Source organism: Globicephala melas, chromosome 8, assembly GCF_963455315.2.
Source record: "Globicephala melas chromosome 8, mGloMel1.2, whole genome shotgun sequence".
NCBI lineage: Eukaryota > Metazoa > Chordata > Mammalia > Artiodactyla > Delphinidae > Globicephala > Globicephala melas.
The window spans coordinates 10,537,187-10,565,132 of NC_083321.1; the positions used below are offsets into that span (position 1 = coordinate 10,537,187).

Consider the following 27,946-nt stretch of genomic DNA (forward strand, 5'->3'; position numbering starts at 1 on the left):
CTCTACACTGGATACCACCAGGCACTCTGTAGTTGCATTTGTCTCTGGTCTCCTAAAAATGACAGTCTAAAACTGCACTTAATCTGGGTCTGTCTGTACTCCTCACTTATTAATTCATATTTCTCACTTCCTATCATTTCTTTCAACATTACCCGTTGTTCTCTGATCGACTTAAACACATAATGTGTTAATCAACCAGTTGCTTCTCTAACTTTATCCTTTAATTCAACTTGTTAGCAAGAAGACCAAATACTCTTTCTCTCCATGTTTTAGACACAATCATCTCTCCATTTCCACTGACTTCATTTTAGCTCATGTCTTCATTCATTTATTCTTCTTTCAAGTTCTTCATTAAGTGATCTCTCCATTACGGTTTCCATCTCCAGATACTGAGTAACTTAATAAAACTCCCTGCTGCTTATTCATCAATCTGCAAACACTACTGAACAATATTGTGTCCGTGAATGTGTTGGTGATTCATGCAACATACAGATTTTTATGAGACTTTTTGCCTTTGAAAAAATATATTATCATTGAGGGGACATAAAATATTTCCATACAGAAGGTTTAATATAGAGTATAAGGGGTGTGTGTATTCGATTCGAAAAACTTATCTTCTAGAGAGAGGAGCAATCAACTAGAAAAACTTAAAGAATCAGGTGAGATTTAAGATAAGCATTACAGAAAGAAGAAATTCAAGCAAGCACAAAAGGGAAGGCAGAACATTTGAAGCTAAGATGTTGACATGAGGGGGTCAAGCACAAAGCATATTAAAGAGAAAGTGAAGTGGGTTTAGAAAGTGGAGACTTTAGGACAGGTTATGGTTACCAGCGGGGAAGGGTGGGGGAGAAGTATAGATTGGGAGTTTGGGATTGACCTGTACACACTGCTATATTTAAAATAGATAACCAACAAGGACCTATTGTAAATAATAATAATAATAACATATGGAGGACACAATTATTTCAAAGGTAATGACATACTTTTTTTCATATAGAATGGGTTAAATTTTTGTTGTCCTTTAACACAGCTGATTTCATTGAGCAAATGTGGCTTTGTTTTCACTGACTACTCTTGATATATTTGGCTCTTAGGATTAAATTTTTGTTTAAAAAAAGAGTGGAGCCTTTCAGATCAAATGGACTTAAATTTTATATCATTAGCGAGTACTAAGATTTGTAGATTGCTTTATGTATATAAGAATTAATTAATTTATTAATAATTTCTTTCTCTTTTAGAGCACTTTTAATTTATACTGTGTGTGTGTGTGTGTGTTTCCACACACACTTTTAGCACTGGCAGGTAAATTATTCCTAATATGTTAATTTTACTGATGAGAAAACCCAGATTAAGTAAAAGGTTAAATGATTTGCCACAACTCACTCAACTAATAAGCAATAGGCCTGGGATTCCAATGCAGACTCCCTGCGCTTTATAAGATCAGTGATCCTTCTAACATACCGCGTTGTTTTGTCCATATAAGACCAAACACAAGCAGGAAGCAGCCATTGCTAACCTGATGCGGCTGCACCAAAATGTTTCATACATACCTGAAGAATCTCTGTTCAAACCGCCATCTGACTGTCCTCCTAACTCTATTCCTAATATATGTCAATTTGGTCTTCTTATCACCTCCAAATTCCCTTCAGAATCATTTCTTTCTCCTTTTCTACCCTACCTCTGTCTTGACCTGGTGATATACCCTCCCTGAATATTCACCCCTACACTCCATAAATTCACACTGAGTACCCACTATGGATAAAATACTGGGATACACAAAGTGAGAGAGACAGACGTGAAAAACTTTACTTAGTTGGTTCTCAGTTTATGTTTGCTGAGTGGACTTTGCCCTCAAGGTGCTTATAATCCCGTAGGGGTGGGGGGCATCTATCACATACATCTGCAGCTCTGGTAAACTCTAAAAGGGGCTAAGAGACAAATATTACCAAACTGTTAAGTTTAACTCAACGCTCAACCAGCCTTCCTCTTGTTTTCTCTATTTGCACAGTTCTAGGCACAGCGTAAATGCTTATTTTTCTTGTTTTCTGTTGACGGCCCAGAAGGGATGGGTGTGAAACAGCCACAGAAAACAAGAAAAATAGGAGTCTTTCGTATTTACAAATGGAGGGGGATTTAAGTGAATGGAAACAATAAAAATAGAATTTTGTCATCTGGAGAATAAGTCATAATGTAAAGTTGGCAGGTCACAGAAAGAATTGAAAGTTTGCCAGGAGTCCCTTAAACAAAGATCTTGGCTTCCTAGATCCTTTGCTATGATCAGAATGTTCTGGACTCATGATTCTTACGAATCAGTGGGAGAAGTTGCCTCCCCTCCATCTTCCAACTCACTGTAAATTGGTGCATAGATGTTTACTTCTTCATAAAGACGATCTTCTGGAATCTGATGAGGGAAAAAATCATTATCAATCACCAAGAATTTCCTGCCACGAGAAGACTTTCTTAAGAGGCATATCTCATCTCCTTTTGCCTTTCTGAATCTCACCATCTGCCATTACACTGTAATTAATACCTCCATCTCTAACAAACCAAGCCAGATTGCCTGGCCAAGCGGGCTCAGAAGAAATCGTCAGTCATTGAGAAGTTGCTGAGATGATTCTGTGTCTGAACTTTGGTATATCCCTTGTCTTATACCTCTGTCACTGGAGGAAAGTGATCAGAAAAGGCAGCCAGACTTGAATGCTTCAGGCAAGTGGACAGATGGAGAGAGCATGTTTTATCTGGAAGATCTGAGTAAATGTATGTGCATCAGGTATTGGTAATTCTTTTTCATACATCAAAGGTGTGAAATGCGTAAGACAAGTGGAAATGCAGTCGGTAGTCACGGGTTAGGGAGGAGACAAGCTTGAGGTTTCAGAGCAAGTGGGAAGGTGAAAGCCAAGAAAAAAGAGAGCAGGAACAAATAGAGCAGAACTATTCTGGGAAAGCAAATGAGCCCAGATACCTGAGTGTCTCCACCACTTGCTACCTGTATATTCATCTCTCATGCTCATCAACTTCAAAGCATCTACATTTTCTAAAATGATGAAGATCCGATTTTCCTAAACTTCTCAGTCACAGGAATATACCGTGAGATTTGTGAGTGGAAAGCTTGATTCAAAACTTGAGATTTGGAAATCAAAGTGCTGAAACTTGGAGAAATGGAATGCTGAAACTGGAAGAAATGTTGCAGGAAACCCAGGCCATACTTTTAAGCAACAAAGCTCGAATTCTTTATCTTATCGTTTAGGATTTAATCTCAGGCCTCCGCCTACCTTATTTCCTTCAATTACTTCTCCAATCCCATAGACGGTGAGTGACACAGCACTGCAAAACCCCAGAATGGTGAGAAACAGGATCATTGCCACAATTTCCTGTTGAATAACAACCAACAACAACCAGAAAGACAAGTAGAGTGACAAGGTAGGTGTCCCAGAAGTACATTCCCTTACAGCAACCCTTGTTTTCACGACCGCCCACCCTCAAGACCAGTTCCTATAAGATGACACGTGGGAAAACCAGGAGATGGTTACTCAAAGCAGATGACTCCACCCTTGCAGAATTCAGCTGGGGGGGCAGGGGAAGGAGGCCGGCACATCTCTGGGTATGAGCCTCCAGAACACTGCATTATGTGATTGAGGTTTCAAGAAAGGATTGTGTTCATGGAAAGGAAGAGAAGGCGTCTTACTGAGATTAAGACCCAGAATCTTAGTCTTCCCACAAAAAATACATACAGCGGAAACAGAAGCCACAAAGCAGATGTCTTTCTCATAAATATCCCGGCAACGGTAGATATAAGCTGAGCTCTTCTTTAGGTTAATGATCAGGATGATGATTCCTATTCCTCCAGCTATGCTGCTGACAGTGTTCGCTCCCAGTCTTCCTCGTATCTGATGACAAAGAACAACATTTAGACTTGGTCCTGCACCTGCCACAGTATTCGATAAACCTGTCTGCATTTCAGGGCTGGATATATCCAATAAACTCTGCATTTACTTAAAATATAGGTGAAAAAGGGAAATCTTGAAAATGTACTTGTGTAATAAGGACCTATAACTTTCTTGCTAGGACTGCATTCAGGAAAAGCCAGTGGATACTCATAGCCTCTCCTCAAATAGACTCCTTCATTGGAAACGAGTCATTTATTTGATCATAGGACTAGAGTATGAGGACAGAGAAGGTGTGAGGTTATTTTTTCAACAAGTGTCAGAGTAGTTACATTTATTGTTTTTAAATGATACAATTGGTATTTTAATGCTTTTATTTTTAATGATTACATTAAATACAAAGTAGATTGGAAAAATATCACATATCCACATTTGCTCATAAGAGATGATGACGTACCTTTTTCAAGACTCTCAACATTAGATTTTTCTTACCTTCTCAAGGATGGACAAAGACAGAATGCAAACTCACCAGATATGGTACATGTTTCCTTTCAGACATAACTGACACAAATCCAGAAATAGCAAACTGTTCAAAAGGGAGGAGGAAAAAAAAAGAGCATAGTGAGTCTCTGTTCTTCTCTGTGTCCCTTTCACCCCCGTCCTCCAAATAGAAGGTAAAGTTGTGGGTATTCTATAAAGCTCTCCTTTACTTTTAAATTTTATTATTTTATTTTTTATTTCCTATAGAGAGCTTCTCAAAATTCAATGTACATATGAATTATATGAGAGTCTTGTTAAAATGCAAATTCTTACTCAGTAAGTCCTAGATGAGGCCTGAGATTCTTTATTTCTAGCAGGATCCCAGGTGATGCCAACCCTGACAGTCCGTGGGTTACTATTAAATATTGTAAGTTCCAGCAGCCCTGGTACGTGATTATAACACTACTCTAATTTTTTGGTAATCATTTGCTTTCATGAGCAACTTGTGTGTTATAGTTGGTCAACTCCTTTGGGCCAGAAACATGTGTCTGTCTCCAGAGTCTGCCATGTATCGTACAGACATATAGTCATTATGAAAATGCATATGGTGAAAGATCTAGTGAAGATATCAACCAATAGCACAAATTAAAACAAAATTCCAAAGATTCAGATTGTATGATGAGTTGAGAGACATCTAATAAGCTGTTTGAAATGAAAAGACAGTAAGGAAGTTTCAAATAAAATATGGCAAAGGTTCAAGGAGAGTCTTGAACGAGTGACCAGAGACCTAAGTATTTAGCAGAGTGCCAAGCCAATGTGATTAGGGTTAAAATAATATATCCTTGTGAATGAAGTGTTGATCCGAAAAACAGCATGGATTAATTGAAAATAATTATGCAAGTGCAAGAAGCCAGACAGTAGACAGAACATGGTGTATAATTCCATTTATATAAAACTCTAGGAAATGCAAACTAATCTATAGTGACAAAAAACAAGTGATTGCCTAAGGATGGGAAGATAGGGGTCGAGGAAGGGAAGGGTTACCAAGGGAAACAAGGAAACTTTTGGCAGTTATGAGTATGTTCATTATATGGATGTGGTAAGGTTTTCACATGTGTATACATGTGTCAAAATTTATCAAATTGTACACCTTAAAATGTGCCATTTATGGCAGGTCTGTTATACTTCAATAAAGCTGTATATTTTTGTGAGCTCATTCAGCCATCTAGTTTCTAAATAGTACAATGACTAAAAAGGATGCACTGAGAAAGCACCTAAAAGAGTTTCTAAGGGGCTTCCCTGGTGGCGCAGCGGTTGAGAGTCTGCCTGCCAATGCAGGGGACAGGGGTTCATGCCCCAGTCCAGGAAGATCCCACATGCCGCGGAGCGGCTGGGCCCGTGAGCCATGGCCTCTGAGCCTGTGCGTCCGGAGCTTGTGCTCCACAATGGGAGAAGCCACAACAGTGAGAGGCCCACGTACCGCAAAAAAAAAAAAAAGAGTTTCTAGGGCACAGTAGAAGTTCCTCAGATGTCAGTCTTCTTCTCCTCACCTCAGCAATCTCTTCCCCCTCCCTTCACTAAGATAACTTTATTTATGGATAGTGTTAGGGAGATTTTTCTGAAGTTGAGTTCTGAAAGTTTAGTTTCAATTTTCATTAGCTAAATGCCTCTTGGGTAATATGTTTAACTTTTATTAATCCCAGGTTTCTCATCTGATAAACGTGTGTTAGCATATTCAACCCAAAGTGCTTCGTAAACTGCAAATATGTATGTATATTTACATATCTACATATTAGAATATATTCATATATTCTAAATACTAGAATAAACAATTGGTCAGATCTGATCTAAATAAAAGAAAAGCCATGTACAGTGTTATTTCAGAGACAGTTGTAGACATATACTCACAAATACTGTTCCCCAGAATGGGTAGCCTACTTTAAATGATGAAAAAAATTCTTCTTTCAATTCTGAATTATTGAACACGGAGCAGACGATTATTCCAAAATAAAAGCATATCAAACTAATCAGAATTTGTGTTACCTGTAGAAAAATGCATAAGTTTTGTGAAATAAGAAGACGTTTTCCTAAGATTACATCAATTTCCTTATAATCGAGGCAAAATGTAAGAAATTGCTTTGGTGTCTTAGGCAGTCCTGAGAAAGTATCCAAATGCAATATTTCCCACTATCATCTGGCCACTCGAAGGATTTATGTAGGCATGACTTAAGGCAGGAATAGCCAGCACATTTCTCCTGTGTCTTTATTTACATTCTCATGGTAGACATCAATAATGGCTCTTTCCATCTAAGAGAAGATAAAGATTCTAAATCCTTCACAGGATGATATTAATCACCTGGCAACTGACCAGAGCTGACAGATCCTATTTGCTATTCTTATCCGGGTCTTCATGAGGAAATGCTGCTTTTTACCCAACAGGGTGCGGTAAGTGTCAAGTTTTCGTCTACCAGGTACTTCACTCCTCTTGAGTCTGAGTTGGGGAAACTATGTGGATGCCAACAAATACACTTCCTTAGAGCCAGTCTTTACTCTGGTTGCGATTAGAGGAGGCTCACTCACCCCCAGGAATTCCAGCTCCTTCTTCAAAAGAGTCAGCCACGTTTGGCGTGGTGGGGATAGGGCAGCTTTCTCCAGTAAGTTCTTATCATGGAGAGATACTACTGAAAGTTCAATTTCAGGCACACTATGAAGTTTAAACAGAAATGCAGCCATGAGAAAATTCTCTAACTCCCTGTGCAAAGCTCTCAACTGACAGGGGCATTGTGCTTGTTTATGTTTCAAAACAATCCTGCAATGAAAATCTTCACTGTAAAGTACAAGAAATTCTGAGGCTCAGAGGGTCCAAGTTAGTGGCCAAGATTACTGTCTCATCAATGATTAGATGGAACAAAAGGGAAAAAAAACAAAAACAAAAAAGCCCCAGGCCAAGTCTTATTCTTTTTTTTTTTTTTTTTTTTTTTTTTTTTGCGGTGCGCGGGCCTCTCACTGTTGTGGTCTCTCCCGTTGCGGAGCACAGGCTCCGGACGCGCAGGCTCAGCGGCCATGGCTCACGGGCGCAGCTGCTCCGCGGCATGTGGGATCTTCCCGGACCGGGGCACGAACCCACGTCCCCTGCATCGGCAGGCAGACCCTCAACCACTGCGCCACCAGGGAAGCCCCCAAGTCTTATTCTTAATCTAGAATTATTACCAGGTTCTTTCTCATTAATCTGTATTGATGCGTACAACTAAAAACAATCCAACAGACATGTTTACCTATGCATCTCTCAGTCTTTTTAACATAGAAATGTATCTGAAAATATTTTGTCAATGACACACTCAATTTCATGGGCATAAAGGAATGGTTTTGAAGGATTTGTTGATCTCTATTCCTGTTTTCATCCTCAGAGGAAGCTAACTGGAAATACTGTGTCTTCAGAGTCTACTCAATATTTTGCAATGATATTCAATCCAATATTGATTCCCAAAGCTCTGTCTTTAGTTTCTCCTAAAACCTTTAAGAAGAAAGTCTTAACATGTGTTAATTTTTGGTGTTCGAAGGAAAACTAGACTATGCACATCTCCACCAGATTTCACTCTGGGAACAGTTCCCCTCTAAACAGTGGGGCAGGATCCCACAGCTTGAGATTCACAAAGACTAACCAGAAAGAAGCCCGAGGTCATTTTGAAAACCTCCTGTCCCTTAACACACATCAGACACATAGGCAAGAGATCTCTACTGATAGTATGGGTTGGCCAAAAAGTTCATTCGATTTTTTCCCATAACGTCGTACAGAAAATTGGCCAAACCAACACAAACTCCCCTACGCCATACCCAGAATATGCACCTCTTTTGTTAGAAAACTTAAGTTGTTCCCAATTTAAAAGCTAAGTAAAAACCTTCTTCCCCATCAACCAGAGAGAACTAGTGAAAAAGTATAGCAAATAACTTCTTTATACCCTGTATTTTAGTTAAACCTGATGGGTCCATGCCTATGTTCATGATTTGGCATCTCCCCAGCACTGTGACTATCTCTGGTTCACTAAATGACTGGAAATAGAAGAAAATAATAACCTGTACCTACCTGGTGGGCTCTTGTGGGTTTGGGAGAGCAAGATCTGTTCTTCTCCCAATTTCTGTGTCCATTTTTTCATTAACTGAGCTATACGGTTGTGAAGAGCAGTGTTACAATGAGCCTTGGTGGGGTCCCTCTCACAGAGTCTCCGGATGGTCAGTTAAGATGGGTTGACTCATGACACTGATAACTATCTTCATGCTTAAGACATTGGTCAGAAAGATAATTTTCCTGGCTAAGATCAATAGGGCTTTTCTTGTTATAAGGAAGAGCAGAATTGAGTGGGCTACTGAATAGGGATGAGAGTGAAATGGGGAAATTTGAGACTCCTGGAAGATAATTCTGCCTGAAACCAGCAGGATTTACAGAACCTAAAAATGAGTCGGTTTAGTGGGGACTGAGAAGGTGAGAGAGAACCGCAGGACATAAAGAGATTGGCTTCTCTCCTGGTGCTTTCTCTGCTTGTGACCTGGTTCAGCCATTCCTATGCCAGAAGTTCTCCAATTGTCCTTGGAAGACTTGGCTTCACACGTAATCTAAGGCTGAAGCACAGTTTGCAAGTATGAGTGTGTCTTAGTCTCTGAATCTCTGGATTTGTCCTTGACTTCAATATTTATTGTCTTTCTCTTTCTTCCTGTCTTTTGGACAGTGCTTATATATGGCTGTTTGTAGCAGATGGTCTCAGAAACTGGACAGGCAGAGTTCTAAGGCCTGGGAACCATTCCTGATAGTGTGAAAGCTAAGAAGTTTTCACACTGAAGACTCCGTTGTCTACTAAAAGGTTAGGTTGACTCTCTGCTGCCTTGGTTTTTGTGATGGCAAGGATGGGCCTATGGAAACACTGAGGAGCATGAACTTCATAACAAATTCTATGAGTAGATCTAAGCAGCCTTGGCCTGAGCAGTATGCCTAAATTAGGGTCAGAGCTAAACTGACGTGCTTATTTTAATAGCAAATCTAGCTAGACCATAGCAAAATGAAGATACAGGTGAGATTCACAGAGTTGGGACTCGTTTATTTCAGTTTGATTATAGACATAATCTTGAATGGCTCTTCATTAAACTATAAAGATACTACAAAGTTTACCTCTGTGCATCTGTACTGTCTCTCTGGTTTGTGATACAAATTTCTTCTCTTTCTCCAAGAAACGTAAGATGTTTGTGTGAACAGGGGACACTAAAAGATACATTAGCACACCTTTCATAACAAAAATGTATTAACCCACATGCCGTCCTCCCACTGTGTCTTCCAGAATCGGTGGACCTGACCGGTATGTTGTTGGAGTTAATGAAACTCATTCACTTACACATTCCTCCAAAAGGGACTTAATGCTGCATGTCAGGCACTGCTCTTATCTCTGAGCCTGCAGAGATGAACACCATGGTCCCCGCCTTTGTCTGGCTCACCATCTGGCAGAGTAGAACAAAGATAAATAATATATTACCAACATGTCAGAGGCTGCTGGAACACACAGGAGGATGTACAGTTCTACCTCTTAGAGGGTATGTAGAAGTCAAGTAAGAGATTCCCAGAGAAAGTTCACATTTCAGCCAAGACTTCAGATGGTAACCTCAGGAGTTTTCGTTCATTTGCCTCTCCCTCAGTGGAATTAACACCACATCTGCTAAAACAGGGCCTGAAAAAATGCCTGTTTGTGGTGTTTTCTGGGAGTAGTCTATAATAGTTCATTATGTTTGCAGAGAATAATTAGAAATTAAACTTGAGTTGTAGACAGGGGACATTGAGGATGGTCGTTGGTGTTTGTACACAATGCTATTTTGTGAGAATTTTCAGCAGAAACTTGCAGCATGCAAATCTGTAACTGAGATGTATCTCGTGATCTTCAACTTGTTTCATATCTCAGTTTTCACCAGCATCTTCTTCTTACCCCCTTCTGAGATGCTTATCATCTCTGTGCCCTCACTTTTGGTCCTTATAGACATACTCTTTCATCTTTCACAATAGTAAACATTGAAGCCTATGACAAAATGTCTTTTTTTTTTTTTTTGGTGGGGGCAATATTATCAAGATGAGTTTTAGCCATGCCTCTGACTGAAAGGAAGAGATAATGGCACTAACACTTCCCTCCCCCAGCTTATATTTCCTCTTGTTGACAGCACATCTGTCCATGCTTTTCACCCAGTCATCATCTGGCTTCCTCTTTCACAAGCAAAGTTTCTTCTCTCAGATATACACTGGGTTTACTTCCCCAAACTCAAAAGAAATTTGCTTTGAGATCCCATCTGAACAATTGTTTTCTCAAACTGAATGCTCAATTCACTTAAACATGCACGAATTTACATGTTGCAAATTGAAAGTTGCTATGTCTTCGAGGTATTTTCTGATACTCCCAAAGGAATTCCAGTCTCTCTCTCTCTCTCTCTCTCTCTCTCTCTCATTTCTACATCCCAGAGCCAAGTATGCCTTCAATAAATATGGTTCACAGGTGAGAGAGGCTGAGACTGATACAAGCTCCCAATGTTCCATGGGAAACGTGGTTATTAAAATGAAGGAAATGAGAAAATATTGTTTATGAAACAAGATGAGTGTTTCTAAAAGGCTTAGAGCTGAGTTCAGACTTGAAGAGAAAACCTCTGTCTCTTCATTTATATGACTTCGGAAATATTCATGTAGACTATCCAAGGGCTTAAAATCTTTTTGATCTCTTTCTAAAATTGGAGTTGAACTGCTGTCTCAGCCTCTAGGCCACTTAACTGCCAAGGTCCAGCCCATGTTAATTCTTTATTAGCTCACACTCCTTCTATTCTCCAAAATGACACTTTTCAACAAGGAAAATTATAGGTGTGAACTGTGTTTGTCCACTTGTGATGAAGAACATCTGCTCAGAGAGGAAAATGATGAGACCTCTAGCATCATAGACAAGGTGTGGACATCAACTGTTCTATTCTTTATTACAGATCATTGGCATGTTAGCTTTCTTAAACCCATTCTTCCTTTCTACCTATCCTTCTCACATAATTATATCTGAATGTTTGTTCAAATTCATTTTTACTATTTTCAGTATTATTTCACAACTTTTAGTGACTTCCTATTCTTTATTGGCTTATTTTCTAAACATAATTTCATCTTCTAATACCTTACACATGTTGCATAAAGTGCCTATCCATCCTCATTTTGCTAACCCTGGAGAGTGATGTATCACATGTTTCTTTTCCTGGAGTCCCCTGTGTCACCTCATGCTTCAATCTGGACTGGTTGCCAGTAAACATGCCACTCAGGAATGATCCTAGGACTTCCCATTGCCCTGTTTTATACTGGATTTCCTATTTATCCAGCCTCTGTACCCCGACACGGAATTAAATCTCGGAGACAGAGTTTTGGGTGAAGTAGCAAAGAACAGCTTTATTGCTTTGCCAGGCAGAGGAGGCAACAGCAGGCTAAGGCTCTCAAAACTGTGTGTCCCAACCTGGAGGCGGGTAGTGAGGAGTTCCATCGTAATGGTTCAAAGAGGGTGTGATCAGCCTGTGGACATTCTTCTGATTGGTTGGTGGGGAGGTAAGTGGGAGTCAACATCATCAACCTTCTGGTTCCAACCCATCTGGGGTCTCCGAGCTAGTGGGCAGCACACTGTTAACTTCTACCACCTAGTGCGGGTTTCAGTATCTGCAAAACAGCTCAAAGATATTGTCGTGTGTGTGTGTGTGTGTGTGTGTGTGTGTGTGTGTGTGTGTGTGTGTGTGTGTGTGTGTGTGTGTGTGTGTGTGTGTGTGTGTGTGTGTGTGTGTGTGTGTGTGTGTGTGTGTGTGTGTGTGTGTGTGTCCCCCTTGAGGGGAATCAGGACCCTGCCCCAAGGCTGCACTGTTGTTTCTCTTGACTGCTCCTCCCTTGTCCTGCATCCCCTCCCTTCTAATTAACAACTGTTTGAACCTGCCCAGCTGGAACTCAGGGAAGGTCTTGGAGGCTGAATGAAGTCTATTTCCTAATCAAAGAAATGGGGGACGCAGAAAGGCTTTTGTGCTCAGAAGCCCCACAGGGTCCTGTTCCATATCACCTTTTACTCTTTCTTAGTATGCTATTGTATGTTGATAGAATATATTCCCTGGTCACATGCTGAGAAACAGTATCTGGGTGGTTTTTTTTTTTTTTGTGGTACGCGGGCCTCTGACTGTTGTGGCCTCTCCCGTTGCGGAGCACAGGCTCCGGACGCACAGGGTCAGCGGCCATGGCCCACGGGCCCAGCCGCTCCACGGCATGTGGGATCTTCCCGGACCGGGGCACGAACCCGTGTCCCCTGCATCGGCAGGCGGACTCTCAACCACTGCACCACCAGGGAAGCCCTGGGTGGTATTTTTGAGTCTTTGTTGGCCTGAACATTTCCTTTCTTTAATACCCTTAGACTTAATTGAATTCTAAAGACATCTAGAGTTTGAACCAGAAAATGTTTTTTACCCAGAATCATTCACTCCATTTTCTTCCAGCATCTAGATTTCATTTTGAGAATTTCACCCTAATTTTTAATTCCAGATATTTGTCTGTGCCATGCATTTTCTCTCTGAAAACTTTTATAATGCCTTTTAATCCATAGAGGTAAGACATACCTAATGTTAAGATTTACTGTAAATCTTATGCATTAATTTTACTGGATGGCCAGTAACCATTTTCAAACTAGAGGCAGTGAAATAAGTCAGACAAATACTGTATAATACCACTTATATGTGGAATCTAAAAACTACAACAAATTAGTGAATAAAACAAAAAAGAAGCAGACACAGATGTAGACAACAAACTAGTGGTTACCAGTATGGGGAGGGGGGCAATGCAGTGCGGGGAGAGTGGAAGGTACAAACTATTGGGTGTAAGACAGGCTCAAGAATGTATTGTACAGCATGGGAAATACAGCCAATATTTTGTAATAACTGTAAGTAACCTTTACAAATTTTATAAAATATTTAAAACTTTTAAAAAATAAATTTATTTCTTAATTTAATTTTAAAAAGAAACAATTGGAAAAAAATTCCCATGTTTTCTTTTTGGATAAGTTCCTCATAAACTTTTGTTTAATTTTTGTGAACATCTTATTAGGGAGATGGCAGGCATCCAGAATTTGCCTCTTCCATGTTCTTCTTGCATTCAGAATATACCCATCCATCCCAATAGCCTTAATTTGTTTCAGGACTAAGTCCAAAGTCTCATCTAAATATCCTCTGAATCAGATATGGTTGAGACAATTCATTCTGAGGCAAATGCCTAAATTAATGACTCAGATTCTTCTTTAATCAGTATCAAATTGTTGCCATTTACATAACCCCTTATTTGGTTGGGGTTTTATTTTAAACACTTGACTAAATGCATTATCGTTCAATGAAAATAGGAACAAAATAATTCTACAACTTATAATTTTATTTCTGAATTTTTAGCACAATGACAAAGCACATGGTAGGAACACTATATTTATTGAATGAGTTAATGAATGAGTGATAACCAAACATGGATCAGTCAATCACTTCTCCCATGTCCCCAGCTTACTGGTAAACTTGGAGGAAAATGCCTGGACTCAGTACACAAATTACAGATTGTAAACTCCAAGGTCTTCTCAAACTGCTAATTCATCAGAGACAATAGGTCTTCATAGAGATTTTTCAGAGGATTCTCTTTGGAGAAAGGTTCACCAGGAACATTCAAAGAGCAATAAAAAATGTTATATTTTTTAAATATCAAGGCATCATTCTCTGTCTCTCTCAGTGACCCCTTAAGTGTTCCAGTTGCTCCCTTTAGCATTCTCTGATTTTATTTTTTCCTCTATTGTTTTTTAGCTCTTACATTTTTGTCACAATCAAATTATGAGTAATGTATTTTTTTTTTCTTTCTGAGATATTTCTAAAATATCCCCTCCCTAAGCAATGTCAAAATATTGATTTCAGGATTCCAACTATTCTAAACCACACTATACTGCTTTCCTGTCCCCAGCCTACCCAAGATAAAACCTGGGCTTGACAGAAGGACTTTGGTAAGACTCAATGAAGAAAAGATAAGTAGAAGCACATTGCAACCTATAAAATAATCATTTTAAAAATTGGCTTCCCTGGTGGCGCAGTGGTTGAGAGTCCGCCTGCCGATGCAGGGGACGCGGGTTCGTGCCCCGGTCCGGGAAGATCCCACATGCCGCGGAGCGGCTGGGCCCGTGAGCCATGGCCGCTGGGCCTGTGCGTCCGGAGCCTGTGCTCCGCAGCGGTAGAGGCCACAACAGTGAGAGGCTCACGTACCGCAAAAAAAAAAAGAAAAGAAAAGGATCTAGGAAAGGAGATTGAGAAGGAGGAAAGAAGAAGACAGGAGGAAAAGCGGCTAATCAAGGTTTCCTGGAATCCAAGTGAAGAAATTATTGGAAGGAGGAGCGAGAGACCAGTGCTGCTAATGGGTCAGTTAGATGAAGACTGAGAATTGAGCTCTGTGTTACCAACGTGGAAGTGTTCAGTGATCTTAAAGGGAGCAGTTACAGAAGTGTGATGGGGAAGAAAATGAAGCCTTATTGCAGTGGGTTTAGTTGAAACTGGGTAGATAGGAATTGGAGATAGAGTGTAGAGCATTCCTTTAAGGAGTTTAGCTACAGGAGGGAAAATGAATTGTGACTGTAACTTGCAGCAGAAAATAAGGTCAAATTTTTTTTTTCTTAGCAGTTATTGGATGCTTATGGGCTGATTAAAAAGATCTAGTAGGAAGAGAATTGGAGTGATGCACTTGCATGGAGAAAAAGAATCTAGTATTCCAGAAGGGGTGCGGGTTTGAAGAAAATCATAGAGGAATCACCTACGGTAAGAGGTTAGAATGAAAAAAATATATCGGTACAGATCTGGCCCATGAAGTAGTTATAGTGGGGGTCTGAAATATCTCCTCCAATGGCTTGAGTTTCTCGGAATAGGAAGCAAGGGAATCAACAGAGAGTAGAGATGAGAAAAAAGGCATTGGCATTTGAGGATAGAGTAGAAATGTGAATGAGCTAGAAAAGTAGTATAAATGGGCAGGTGGTTGAGTGGGAACACGTAATAGAGACTTACTAAGTGTTTAATGAGCACTAAAAATATAGACTACTTAGCTTTCAGCTGTGAAACTAATGGCAGGAGAGTGCCCCCTCAAAATAATTAGAATTAGTTAACTTTAAGAACACACAAATATCAAAAAGCCTTTTTCTAAGCTTCAGATTCATCAGATAATCGTAGTAATCATCCCAGTAATCATATTCACAATCTATATGATTTTCTGAAGATCTACCACCTGAATGCCTTAGGAAAAGAAAATTAATTTTCTTGCACATTAAATGACACTCAGGGTCTCAGCTGGATTCACCAACCTCAACTCTCTCACTGTTAATGGATGACTTATTTCTACTCCTATGACCATAGAAAAAGAAGAACTTCCACTTACCAGTGTTTTTACGGGTTTTTTTCCCAACTACGACAGATAAGGTTCCTGAAACAATAAACTGCTTGAAAATAGGAAGTGAAGCAGATAAAGGAATGTTAAGTCTCAACCATCTTTTCTTGATCTTTCCTTGGTTAGCAGATACCTAGCGGTACTAGTACAAACTTCCTTTTCAAATTCACATTCTAGAACACAAAATTATACTTGACTTTGCTCATCATTTTATACAAATAAAATTTTGAATAAATGTATAAGATTTTCATTTTGTTTTGTTCTTGGCCTTTTACAGGTTTATATGGGTGTGCATACTTTATCATATAATAAATACACATATTCAGTGTAATTAATTATCTTTATGCTTATGTTTATATTAAAAGTAAATAATATTTATTTACATACATAAGCATATTAAATACCATTCTCATATTCTCACCCAAGCTCCAGATATGGGTTTGATTTATTGGACTAGGTGTTCTAAAAGACCTTTTATACATCTAAGTATCTCTCTGGACATACCCACGAATTTTTTTTTGCAAGTTATTTAAAACTTCGTTTTTTTAAAATTTTTGAATTTTATTTTATTTTTTTATACAGCAGGTTTTTATTAGTCATCAGTTTTATACACATCAGTGTATACATGTCAATCCCAATCGCCCAATTCATCACACCACCACCACCACCACCCCCGCCACGTTCCCCCCTTGGTGTCCATACGCTAGTTCTCTACATCTGTGTCTCACTTTCTGCCCTGCAAACCGGTTCATCTACCATTTTTCTAGGTTCCACATATATGTGTTAATATACGATATTTGTTTTTCTCTTTCTGACTTACTTCACTCTGTATGACAGTCTCTAGATCCATCCACGTATCAACAAATGACCCAATTTCGTTCCTTTCTATGGCTGAGTAATATTCCATTGTATATATGTACCACATCTTCTTTATCCATTCGTCTGTCAGTGGGCATGTAGGTTGCTTCCATGACCTGGCTATGGTAAATAGTGCTGCAATGAACATTGGGGTGCATATGTCTTTTGGAATTATGGTTTTCTCTGGGTATATGCCCAGTAGTGGGATTGCTGGATCAGGTGGTAATTTTATTTTTAGTTTTTTAAGGAACCTCCATACTGTTCTCCATAGTGGCTGTATCAATTTACATTCCCACCAACAGTGCAAGAGGGTTCCCTTTTCTCCACACCCTCTCCAGCATTTGTTGTTTGTAGATTTTCTGATGACGCCTGTTCTAACTGCTGAGAGGTGGTACCTCATTGTAGTTTTGATTTTCATTTCTCTAATAATTAGTGCTGTTGAGCAGCTTTTCATGTGCTTCTTGGCCATCTGTATGTCTTCTTTGGAAAATGTCTATTTAGGTCTTCTGCCCATATTTGAATTGGATTGTTTGCTTTTTAATATTGAGGTGCATGAGCTGTTTATATATTTTGGAGATTAATTCTTTGTCCATTGATTTCTTTGCAAATATTTTATCCCATTCTGAAGGTTGTCTTTTTGTCTTGTTTATGGTTTCCTTTGCTGTGCAAAAGCTTTGAAGTTTCATTAGGTCCCATTTGTTTATATTTGTTTTTATTTCCATTACTCTAGGAGGTGGATCAGAAAAGATCTTGCTGTGATTTATGTCAAAGAGTGTTCTTCTTATGTTTTCCTCTAAGAGTTTTATAGTGTCCGGTCTTACATTTAGGTTTCTAATCCATTTTGAGTTTATTTTTGTGTATGGTGTTAGGGAGTGTTCTAATTTCATTCTTTTACATGCAGCTGTCCAGTTTTCCCATCACCACTTACTGAAGAGACTGTCTTTTCTCCATTGTATATCCTTGCCTCCTTTGTCATAGATTAGTTGACCATAGGTGCATGGGTTTATCTCTGGGCTTTCTATCCTGTTCCATTGATCTGTATTTCTGTTTTTGTGCCAGTACCATACTGTCTTGATTACTGTAGCTTTGTAGTGTAGTCTGAAGTCACGGAGTCTGATTCCTCCAGCTCCATTTATTTCCCTCAAGACTGCTTTGGCTATTCAGGGTTTTTTGTGTCTCCATACAAATTTTAAGATTTTCTGTTCTAGTTCCGTAAAAAATGCCATTGGTAATTTCATAGGGATTGCATTGAATCTGTAGATTGCTTTAGGTAGTATAGTCATGTTTACAATATTGATTCTTGCAATCCAAGAACATGGTATATCTCTCCATCTGTTGGTATCATCTTTAATTTCTTTCATCAGTGTCTTTTAGTTTTCTGCATACAGGTCTTTTGTCTCCCTAGGTAGGTTTATTCTTAGGTACTTTAGTCTTTGTGTTGCCATGGTAAATGGGAGCGTTTCCTTAATTTCTCTTTCAGAATTTTCATCATTAGTGTATAGGAATGAAGAGTTTCCTGTGCATTAATTTTGTATCCTGCAACTTTACCAAATTCATTGATTAGCTCTAGTAGTTTTCTGGTGGCATCTTTAGGATTCTCTATGTATAGCATCATATATTCTGCAAACAGTGACAGTTTTAATTCTTCTTTTCTGATTTGGATTCCTCTTATTTCTTTTTCTTCTCTGATTGCCATGGCTAGGACTTCCAAAACTATGTTGAATAATAGTGGTGAGAGTAGACATCCTTGTCTTGTTCCTGATCTTAGAGGAAATGCTTTCAGTTTTTCCCCATTGAAAATGATGTTTGCTGTGGGTTTGTCATATATTGCCTTTATTATGTTGAGGTAGGTTCCCTCTATGCCCACTTTCTGGAGATTTTTTTAATCATAAATGGGTGTTGAATTTTGTCAAAAGCTTTTTCTGCATCTATTGAGATGATCATATGGTTTTTATTCTTCAATTTGTTAATATGGTGTATCACATTGATTTGCGTGTATTGAAGAATCCTTGCATCCCCGGGATAAATCCCATTTGATCATGGTGTATGATCTCTTTAATGTGTTGTTGGGTTCTGTTTGCTAGTATTTTGTTGAGAATTTTTGCATCTATATTCATTCAAGTGATATTGGTCTGTAATTTTCTTTTTTTGTAGTATCTTTGTCTGGTTTTGGTATAAGGGTGATGGTGGCCTCATACAATGAGTTTGGGAGTGTTCCTTCCTCTGCAATTATTTAGAAGAGTTTGAGAAGGATGGGTGTTAGCTCGTCTCTAAATGTTTGATAGAATTCACCTGTGAAGCCATCTGGTCCTGGACTTTTGTTTGTTAGAAGATTTTTCATATCAATTTCATTACTTGTGATTGGTCTGTTCATATTTTCTATTTCTTCTTGGTTCAGTCTTGGAAGGTTATACCTTTCTAAGATTTTGTCCATTTCTTCCAGGTTGTCCATTTTATCGGCATAGAGTTGCTTGTAGTAGTCTCTTAGGACGCTTTGTATATCTATGGTGTCTGTTGTAACTTCTCCTTTTTCATTTCTAGTTTTATCAATTTGAGTCCTCTCTCTCTTTTTCTTGATGAGTCTGGCTAATGGATTATCAATTTTGTATATCTTCTTAAAGAACCAGCTCGTAGTTTTGTTGATCTTTGCTATTGTTTTCTTTGTTTCTATTTCATTTATTTCTGCTCTGATCTTTATGATTTCTTTCCTTCTGCTAACTTTGGGTTTTGTTTGTTCTTCTTTCTCTAGTTCCTTTAAGTGTGAGGTTAGATTGTTTATTTGAGATTTTTCTTGTTTCTTGAGGTAGGCTTGCATAGCTATAAACTTCCCTCTTAGAACTGCTTTTGCTGCAACCCATAGGTTTTGAATCGTCGTGTTTTCATTGTCATTTGTCTCTAGGTATTTTTGATTTCCTCTTTGATTTCTTCAGTGATCTCTTGGTTACTTAGTAATGTATTGTTTAGCCTCCATGTGTTTGTGTTTTTTACGTCTTTTTCCTGTAATTGATTTCTAATCTCATAGCGTTGTGGTCAGAAAAGATGCTTGATATGATTTCAATTTTCTTAAATTTACTGAGGCTTGATTTGTGACCCAAGATGTGATCTGTCCTGGAGAATGTTCCATGTGCACTTGAGAAGAAAGTGTAACTAACCTTCTGTTTTTGGATGGAATGTCCTATAAATATCAATTACATCTATCTGGTCTACTGTGTCATTTAAAGCTTGTGTTTCCTTATTAATTTTCTGTTTGGATGATATGTCCATTGGTGTAAGTGAGGTGTTAAAGTCCCCCACTATTATTGTGTTATTGTCGATTTCCTCTTTTAGAGCTGTTAGCAGTTGCCTTATGTATTGAGGTGCTCCTATGTTGGGTATATATATATTTATAGTTGTTATATCTTCTTCTTGGATCGATCCCTTGATCATTATGTAGTGCCCTTCCTTGTCTCTTGTAACATTCTTTATTTTAAAGTGTATTTTATCTGATATGAGTATTGCTATTCCAGCTTTCTTTTGATTTCCATTTGCATGGGATAACTTTTTCCATCCCCTCACTTTCAGTCTGTATGTGTCCCTATGTCTGAAGTGGGTCTCTTGTAGACAGCATATAGATGGGTCTTTTTCTTGTATCCATTCAGCAAGCCTGTGTCTTTTGCTTGGTGCATTTAATCCATTGATGTTTCAGGTAATTATCAATATGTATGTTCCTATGGCCATTTTCTTAATTGTTTTGGGTTTGTTTTTGTTAGGTCTTCTTTCTTCTCTTGTGTTTCCCACTTAGAGAAGTTCCTTTGGCATTTGTTGTAGAGCTGGTTTGGTGGTGATGAATTCTCTTAGATTTTGCTTGTCTGTAAAGGTTTTGATTTCTCCATCAAATCTGAATGAGATCCTTGCTGGGTTAGAGTAATCTTGGTTGTACGTTCTTCCCTTTCATCACTTTAAGTATATCATGCCACTCCCTTCTGGCTTGTAGAGTTTCTGCTGAGAAATCAGCTGTTAACCTTATGGTTTTTCCCTTGCTGCTTTCAATAATTTTTCTTTGTCTTTAAATTTTGCCAGTTTGATTACTGTGTGTCTCGGCACGTTTCTCCTTGGGTTTATCCTGTATGGAACTCTGTGCTTCCTGGACTTGGGTGGCTATTTCCTTTCCCATGTTAGGGAAGTTTTCGACTATAATCTCTTCAAATATTTTCTCGGGTCCTTTCTCTCTCTCTTCTCCTTCTGGGACCCCTATAATGCGAATGTTTTTGTGTTTAATGTTGCCCCAGAGGTCTCTTACACTGTCTTCATTTCTTTTCATTCTTTTTTCTTTATTCTGTTCCGCAGCAGTGAATTCCACCGTTCTGTCTTCCAGGTCACTTATCCGTTCTTCTGCCTCAGTTATTCTGTTATTGATTCCTTCTAGTGTAGTTTTCATTTCAGTTATTGTATTGTTCATCTCTGTTTGTTTGTTCTTTAATTCTTCTAGGTCTTTGTTACACATTTCTTGCATCTTCTCAATCTTTGCCTCCATTAGTTTTCCAAGGTCCTGGATCACCTTCACTATCATTATTCTGAATTCTTTTTCTGGAAGGTTGCCTATCTCCATTTAGTTGTTTTTCTGGGGTTTTATCTTGTTCCTTCATCTGGTACATAGCCCTCTGCCTTTTCATCTTGTCTATCTTTCTGTGAATGTGGTTTTTGTTCCACAGGCTGCAGGATTGTAGTTCTTCTTGCTTCTGCTGTCTGCCCTCTGGTGGATGCGGCTCTCTAAGGGTGCAAACTTGTGCAACTTTCCTGATGGGAGGGACTGGTGGTGGGTAGAGCTGGGTGTTGCTCTGGTGGGCAGAGCTCAGTAAAACTTTAATCCGCTTGACTGCTCATGGGTGGGGCTGGGTTCCCCCCCTGTTGATTGTTTGGCCTGAGGCAACCCAACACTGGAGCCTACCTGGGCTCTTGGGTGGGGCTAATGGCAGACTCTGAGAGGGCTCACGCCTTGAGTACTTCCCAGAACTTCTGCTGCCAGTGTCCTTGTCCCCACGGTGAGCCACATACACCCCCCGCCTCTGCAGTAGACCCTCCAACACTAGCAGGTAGGTCTGGTGCAGTCTCTATGGGGTCACTGCTCCTTCCCCTGGGTCCCGATGCACACACTACTTTGTGTGTGCCCTCCAAGAGTGGAGTCTCTGTTTCCCCCAGTCCTGTTGACATCCTGCAGTCAAATACCACTAGCCTTCAAGGTCTGATTCTCTAGGAATTCCTCGTCCCCATTGCTGGACCCCCAAGTTGGGAAGCCTGACGTGGGGCTCAGAACCTTCCCTCCAGTGGGTGGACATCTGTGGTATAAGTGTTCTCCAGTCTGTGAGTCACCCACCCAGCAGTTATGGGATTTGATTTTACTGTGATTGAGCCCCTCTTACCATTTCATTGTGGCTTCTCCTTTCTCTTTGGATGTGGGGTATCTTTTTTGGTGAGTTCCAGTGTCCTCCTGTCGATGATTGTCCAGCAGCTAGTTGTGATTCTGGTTTTCTTACAAGAGGGAGTGAGAGCACGTCCTTCTCCTCCGCCCTCTTGGTTCAGTATACATATCCACTAATTTCTAAGTTATTATTTTGACCTGCTATTAGTTCCATGACTCTAATTTTGATAAATGGAACTCTCTACATGTTCATGGCTCTCTCAAAACTTCATTCTACTTTTTAATTCATAAGTCTCACAATCGTTTACCAAGCCACCCCTAAAATTTGAGAGAAAATTTGCCAAAATACATTTCTAGCGGTGGTATCTAAGAAATTACCTACGGTCAGTGAAATTTGAATACTCACAGATGTAGCGCTCCATATCTGATAGCCTGTATAAACGATCAAGAAAAATATGTAATTGGATGGATGGGGCAAGTTTTGTAAGGAACCCATAAAAACACCCAGAGACAGAATTATTGCTCCATTCAGGATCTGGATAGCCTGTAAGAGGCAAAAAAAGAGAATGCATAAATGGTCCGATACTAGTGTACATTGAGAAGAGACCATTTTATTTATTTATTTTTCTTTGCCTTTATGGTTTTATTACAGGATGTTGAATATAGTTCCCTGTGTTATACAGTGGGACCTTGTTGTTCATCCATTCTATATATGATAGTTTGTATCTGCTAATCCCAAACTCCCAATCCAACCCGCCCCTACCGCCCTCCCCCTTGGCAACCACAAATCTATTCTCTAAGTCTGTGAGTCTGTTTCTCTTTCGTAGATAAGTTCATTTATGTCATGTTTTAGATTCTACATATAAGTGATATCATATGGTATTTGGAGAAGAGATCATTTTAATTTTCCTTTGAAAGGAGATATCAGTTCTTGAAATAGTCAAAAAAACGAAGCCTAAATTAACTGGGCAAAAGCCTACTCTGGGAGGTTTCTGTTCCCTGGATTCCCACCGATTCCAGTGGCAACATTTCATCCTCCCCTTTCCCCCCTACTTCTGCCCATTCTCACAAACTCCTTTCAGAAAGTGGCAGAAGAGTGAAGGAGTTACGGCTGATAACGTAGACTGGGTAGAACTGTCTTCCCAGCATACTTTGGGGCCATAATATGATGAAGACCATTCTCCAGTGTTGATAGGATGTCTCCCACCATGAGATTATGCCTCTGAATTTCTACTCCTCAGGTCTAAAATATGCCCCAGTCTTTTCTTAAAGGAACAACATTATTGATTCAGTGATGAGTAACTCGAGACATATTCTTTAAGGTCCAATATTTTTTAAGTCATTATATTATATAGTACTGTATGGAAGATACCTTTCTGGATAGCAATACAGCACAATGGAAAAAGTTTAAGAACCATGGAGGAGCCAGTTGCAAATCCAAAGCTGACCAGTTACTAGTTGTATGACCTAGTAGTGGGGATCTCAGTTTTCACATGTGTAAAATGGAAATAATTTTAATTTCATATTAACATTGCAAAGTCCAGGCTCAAAAACTATCCCTTGGGAAATAGGTATATATTTTAGATAGAATATCTAATATGCTAAAAGGTATGTAATGTGGGGAGCATTGCTCCTTCATCATCAGAGAATTACTTGGTTCTGTCTCCAGCTTCTTTCCTCACCACTCCCTAGCTCAGAGCTCAGTCCAGCCGTTTTTTTCTTTCAATCCTCCCAAACTCTCAGAAGTCTTGAATCTTCATCAGTACTATTCCCATCTCCCTGAAACACATTTCCCCTCAAGCTCCACCTGAATAATTTCTGCTCTTCGTCCAGCCTGAATCTCAGCGCACAGGTCATACTTTGATAAAGGAAGACTTTTCTGATCCTGGCCAAGTCTGGATGAAGCACCCCTTTTAGACACTCTCAGAATTTTCCCTTGTCATACACTTATCAGTCTGAGCCTCAACTGACTGGATACTTAACTGTATCTCTCTGTCTTCTCAGCGTTGAAATACCAGTCTGTCATGGGGTGGGCACTCAGTTAGTACACGTCAAGTAAATAATAAATAAACTTTTGGTCCAGCCTGATGTAGTCACGTCTTATGGATGAGAATAGAAAATATGTTTGCAAGGATTGGAACCCCTCATACAGAGAAACTCCAGAGCAGTTCTGGAGGGAGAAAATCTATTCTAAGCACTTTTTTTTTTTTAATTGAAGTATAGTTGATTTACAATGTTGTGTTAGTTTCATGTGAACAGCAAAGTGAGTCAGTTATATACATGTATATAACTATTTTTTTCAGATTCTTTTCCCTTATAGGTTATTACAAAATATTCAGTAGAGTTCCCTGTGCTATACAATAGGTCCTTGTTGGTTATCTATTTATTCTAACCACATTATTTAGTCTGACTTTCTAAAATAACCATAAATATCAGGGAGAATTTTCAGCCTCCAGGTAAAATCAACTGTGTTCTACAATTTGGTCAATTTAGCTTTCTTTCTTTTTTTTTTTTTTTAAATGAGAGAAGTGTGGGTTTCCTAAGAACCCCTCAGCCAAGTTCACCCATCTAGCTTTTAGCGTGTTTCAGACATTGTTCTAAGTGTTACTCATGTTCACCAATTTACCTCTCACAATATCCATATGAAAGGGGCTACTGTTATGACGCTTTCATTTTACAGACAAGGAAGCTGAACATCAGAGGAGTTAAGTACCTTGCCCAAGGCCGCACAGCCAGAAATTTGAGGCGCTAGGGATCAGAAACTGTAATCTGGCTCGAGTATCATTTCTGTCCCTCTGAGCTTGTGCAGAAATTCACTCACCAAATCCCACACCTCAGGTATATGAAGACCATCCCTCATTACTAGAGCTGGTGGCCAAAGTTGGGTGCAGCCATTTGGATTTAATATATCTAAGGGGTGTGTATCTGTGTATCCATGCCCACATTCTCCAAAGCAATAACTACGTAATATCAAAGTAACATCAAATTCTAAGGAGAAGCACCCTCATACTAAATGTTCCAAATCTCTAGTCAACAACCAAACAAAAAAGTCTGCAGACATTCTCAGTGGCCCACGGGGTGGCACCTTTGACAGGCAATAAGGAAAGGGGGCTTTCTGTGGAGAGAGAATCTCGAGGATGTATCTTGGAGGCTTCAGGCATTGGCCAAGTTCTATCCTCTCAAACGCATTTGGTTGCAAGCAGGAGCCACTCAGTAAGGATCACTTATGGTGTCTTTTCTGGAAGACAGCAGCCTCTTTTGGCTCAGGCTTGATGTATCTTTGCCTTAGAGGCGTCAGTGAAAATGTTTTCTTGGTGGCCTGCAGAGCGTGCTAACCACATCTGGGTCTGCAGCCTCTCGAGTTCACTGTGCTCTCCCAAAGGTTGAGTGTCGATTAGGAAACTGGTGTCAGGAGTAACTGTCTTCTGGCTTTGAGATGTTGCTTAATACATTGTTAGGACAAGAAATACAAGCGGAAATATGGGGAGATGGGTGGGAAAGGGTTGAGGAATGGAGGTAGTTATTTGCATGGTAAGAAGAGACAAAGTCGGATTATAGGAGTAGCGTCTGGAGGAGGGAGGGTGGTTAGGTTCATTGTCGCATTCAATTCACGCAGTCTTAGAAAGGCTAATTAATTCGCCGACAACATAAAGATGATGCAAATTGTAGTTTAAATGCATTTAATGATTACTATGTACGAGTCACCATTGTAAATGCTTCCCATGTATTCACTCCTTTCTTCCTCGTAATACCTAGCTCTTCTAGGTATAACCATTAACCCTTTATATAGAAAAGTATGGCATAGAAATGTTAACCAGCTTTCCCAACATCACACGGTAAACAGTCAAGCTGCGTGCAAAACTCAGGTTCTGGGTCAGGTGAAGTGACAGTCAGGCCTGTTCCCCCAGTGGGACTTTAATTACGCCTCCTTTCGCTTTCAGAAGTGTCGCTGTTGAGAAGATAAATGGTACAGTCATCCTAAATAAATAAGGTCCTGAAATAGGTGATGGAAAAATCAGAGGAAAGAGGCAGGGAGTAAGGAAAGAGATAACAGGTGAAGATTCAAACCGCAATCCTTAGAGAGGTCCCAGGCAGGACCTGAGGGGGAGGCCTAGAACTGGGGCGCAGTCCCTGATCCGCATGTCAGGTTGGGAAAGTCTACGAGAAAAAGAAGAGTGTTCACAGCAAACTAGGCGAAGTTCTAGTTCTAGAAACTGGAGCATAAGTGGAGACTTGGTCACAGGAAAGAGAAAGAAGGCCAGATGCCATAACCGAGAGACAGCTTGGGAAGGGGGATTGTGAAGTCTGGGGCACCGAATATAAAGCGAGCAGGGGCCCAGCGACCAAGAAAACATAACGTACAGGAGCTCTGTGAACAGGGCTGGCAGCGGAGCCTGGAGCAGGCCTCTGAAGGAACTATCTGGGAGTGAAAGAAGGGACTGAATACAGAGAAGACCAAATGGAAATCATAAAGAAATAGCTAAAACGATGGCAGGAAAACTATGACCCTCCCCGCCTCGTGTTAGCCAGAGCCATTACAAATAGAATATTGAAGAAGAAAGGAAGGGCAAAAAGTGCTGAAAGGGAAGGAAAGGAAGAAATATGAGGAAGTAAATCCCCCAAAAGCAGTTCCTTTCAACATACTTGTTTAAATTTAGAGCTGTAGAAAGAAAGAGCTTAGAAAGGAAGTTGCTTAAATAAGGCTTCAGTTATCTCATTTGTAAATTTCAGATCCTAGTACCCACCTCAGGGAATAGTATCAAGGTTGAAGACAGAACGCACCTTGAGGTCTTAGCAACTACGGTCTTCACGTGAACTCAAAATAAATAAATGAAAATGAGAAGCTTCTTCAGTTCTTTAGAGAGAGAATGATTATGAGAAAGTGCTTCCAAAAGAAGATTCGTAGGGATTTCTTCCACTTGCGTGCAATATCCCCTAATTACAAGAGGAAATGTTTTCAAGGAGGCGGGCTAGCTTTTGGTGCTGAAATATCATAATAAATAATCAAGTTCAAAATCTGAGTTGCTGATTTCCAAAAGGAAAAAATAAATCTTTATGTGAGTGGAGTCAACGTTCTAGCTGTTCATTCACAAGGGACCCATCAGACAATTTGAAAACTGATGTATTTCTCAAGACTTACTTGTCTTAATCCAGTTACTAAATAGCAATGCTTGCATTGTTGGTTTTATCCCTATACCCACGCATGCTGACGTATACACATACTTACTAAAATTATGCTCTTCTAAGGTAATACCTTTATATGTCTTAATAAGTATATAAACTCTAGTTGAGAAAAAACCATCAGCCCTAGCATATTTTTTATGTCAGGTTCATTGAAATATAATTTACATGCAATAGATTTTCTCCTTTTTCAAGTGTACAGTCCTGTGAGTTTTGACTGATGTATAAAGAAATGTAGGGCTTCCCTGGTGGCGCAGTGGTTGGGAGTCCGCCTGCCCATGCTAGGGCACGAACCCGTGTGCCCTGGTCCGGGAAGATCCCACATGCCACGGAGCGGCTGGGCCCGTGAGCCATGGCCGCTGAGCCTGCGCGTCCGGAGCCTGTGCTCCGCAACGGGAGAGGCCACAACAGTGAGAGGCCCGCGTACCGCAAAAAAAAAAAAAAAAAGAAATGTAAATAGAACCATAATCAAGCTAAGAGCCACTACCAATTCTTGGAATGTTGAACTTTTCTTTTCTTTTTTTTTTTTTTTGCTTTATAATTGAACTCTAACTCCACGATGTCACTAAAACTTACTTCCGAAGAAAAAGAATTCCAACTCTCACCTGCCCCGCTCGCCACATCTCAAGGAAAACAGGTGTTTTCCAGAAGAAAATAAATCAGCATTTAAGCATATGTATG

The 27,946-nt window shown here is 39.6% G+C and overlaps 1 protein-coding gene across 1 annotated transcript; it reads right to left on the reverse strand.

Moving 5' to 3' along the window:
- Positions 1-1,917: 1,917 nt before the first annotated feature.
- On the reverse strand, positions 1,918-8,570 carry LOC115848518 (high affinity immunoglobulin epsilon receptor subunit beta). Its single transcript, XM_030849294.2, has 7 exons — positions 8,449-8,570; positions 6,945-7,068; positions 6,273-6,407; positions 4,414-4,470; positions 3,732-3,887; positions 3,273-3,371; positions 1,918-2,401 (listed from the first exon to the last, which is right to left on the reverse strand). The coding sequence occupies exons 1-7, from the start codon at positions 8,508-8,510 to the stop codon at positions 2,303-2,305; spliced, it is 732 nt and encodes a 243-aa protein (XP_030705154.1). The 5' UTR covers positions 8,511-8,570; the 3' UTR covers positions 1,918-2,302.
- Between the last annotated feature and the right edge of the window lie 19,376 nt (positions 8,571-27,946).

Bases quoted from the DNA above. Each gene is read 5' to 3' on its own strand.
- LOC115848518 (XM_030849294.2), bottom strand. From the start codon at position 8,510: ATGGACACAGAAATTGGGAGAAGAACAGATCTTGCTCTCCCAAACCCA. The intron at 7,069-8,448 runs GTAGGTACAGGT...TAAACTTCATAG, and splicing joins AACCCACAAGAGCCCACCAG to TGTGCCTGAAATTGAACTTT. The intron at 3,372-3,731 runs GTATGTATTTTT...GTTATTCAACAG, and splicing joins TTGTGGCTTCTGTTTCCGCT to GAAATTGTGGCAATGATCCT.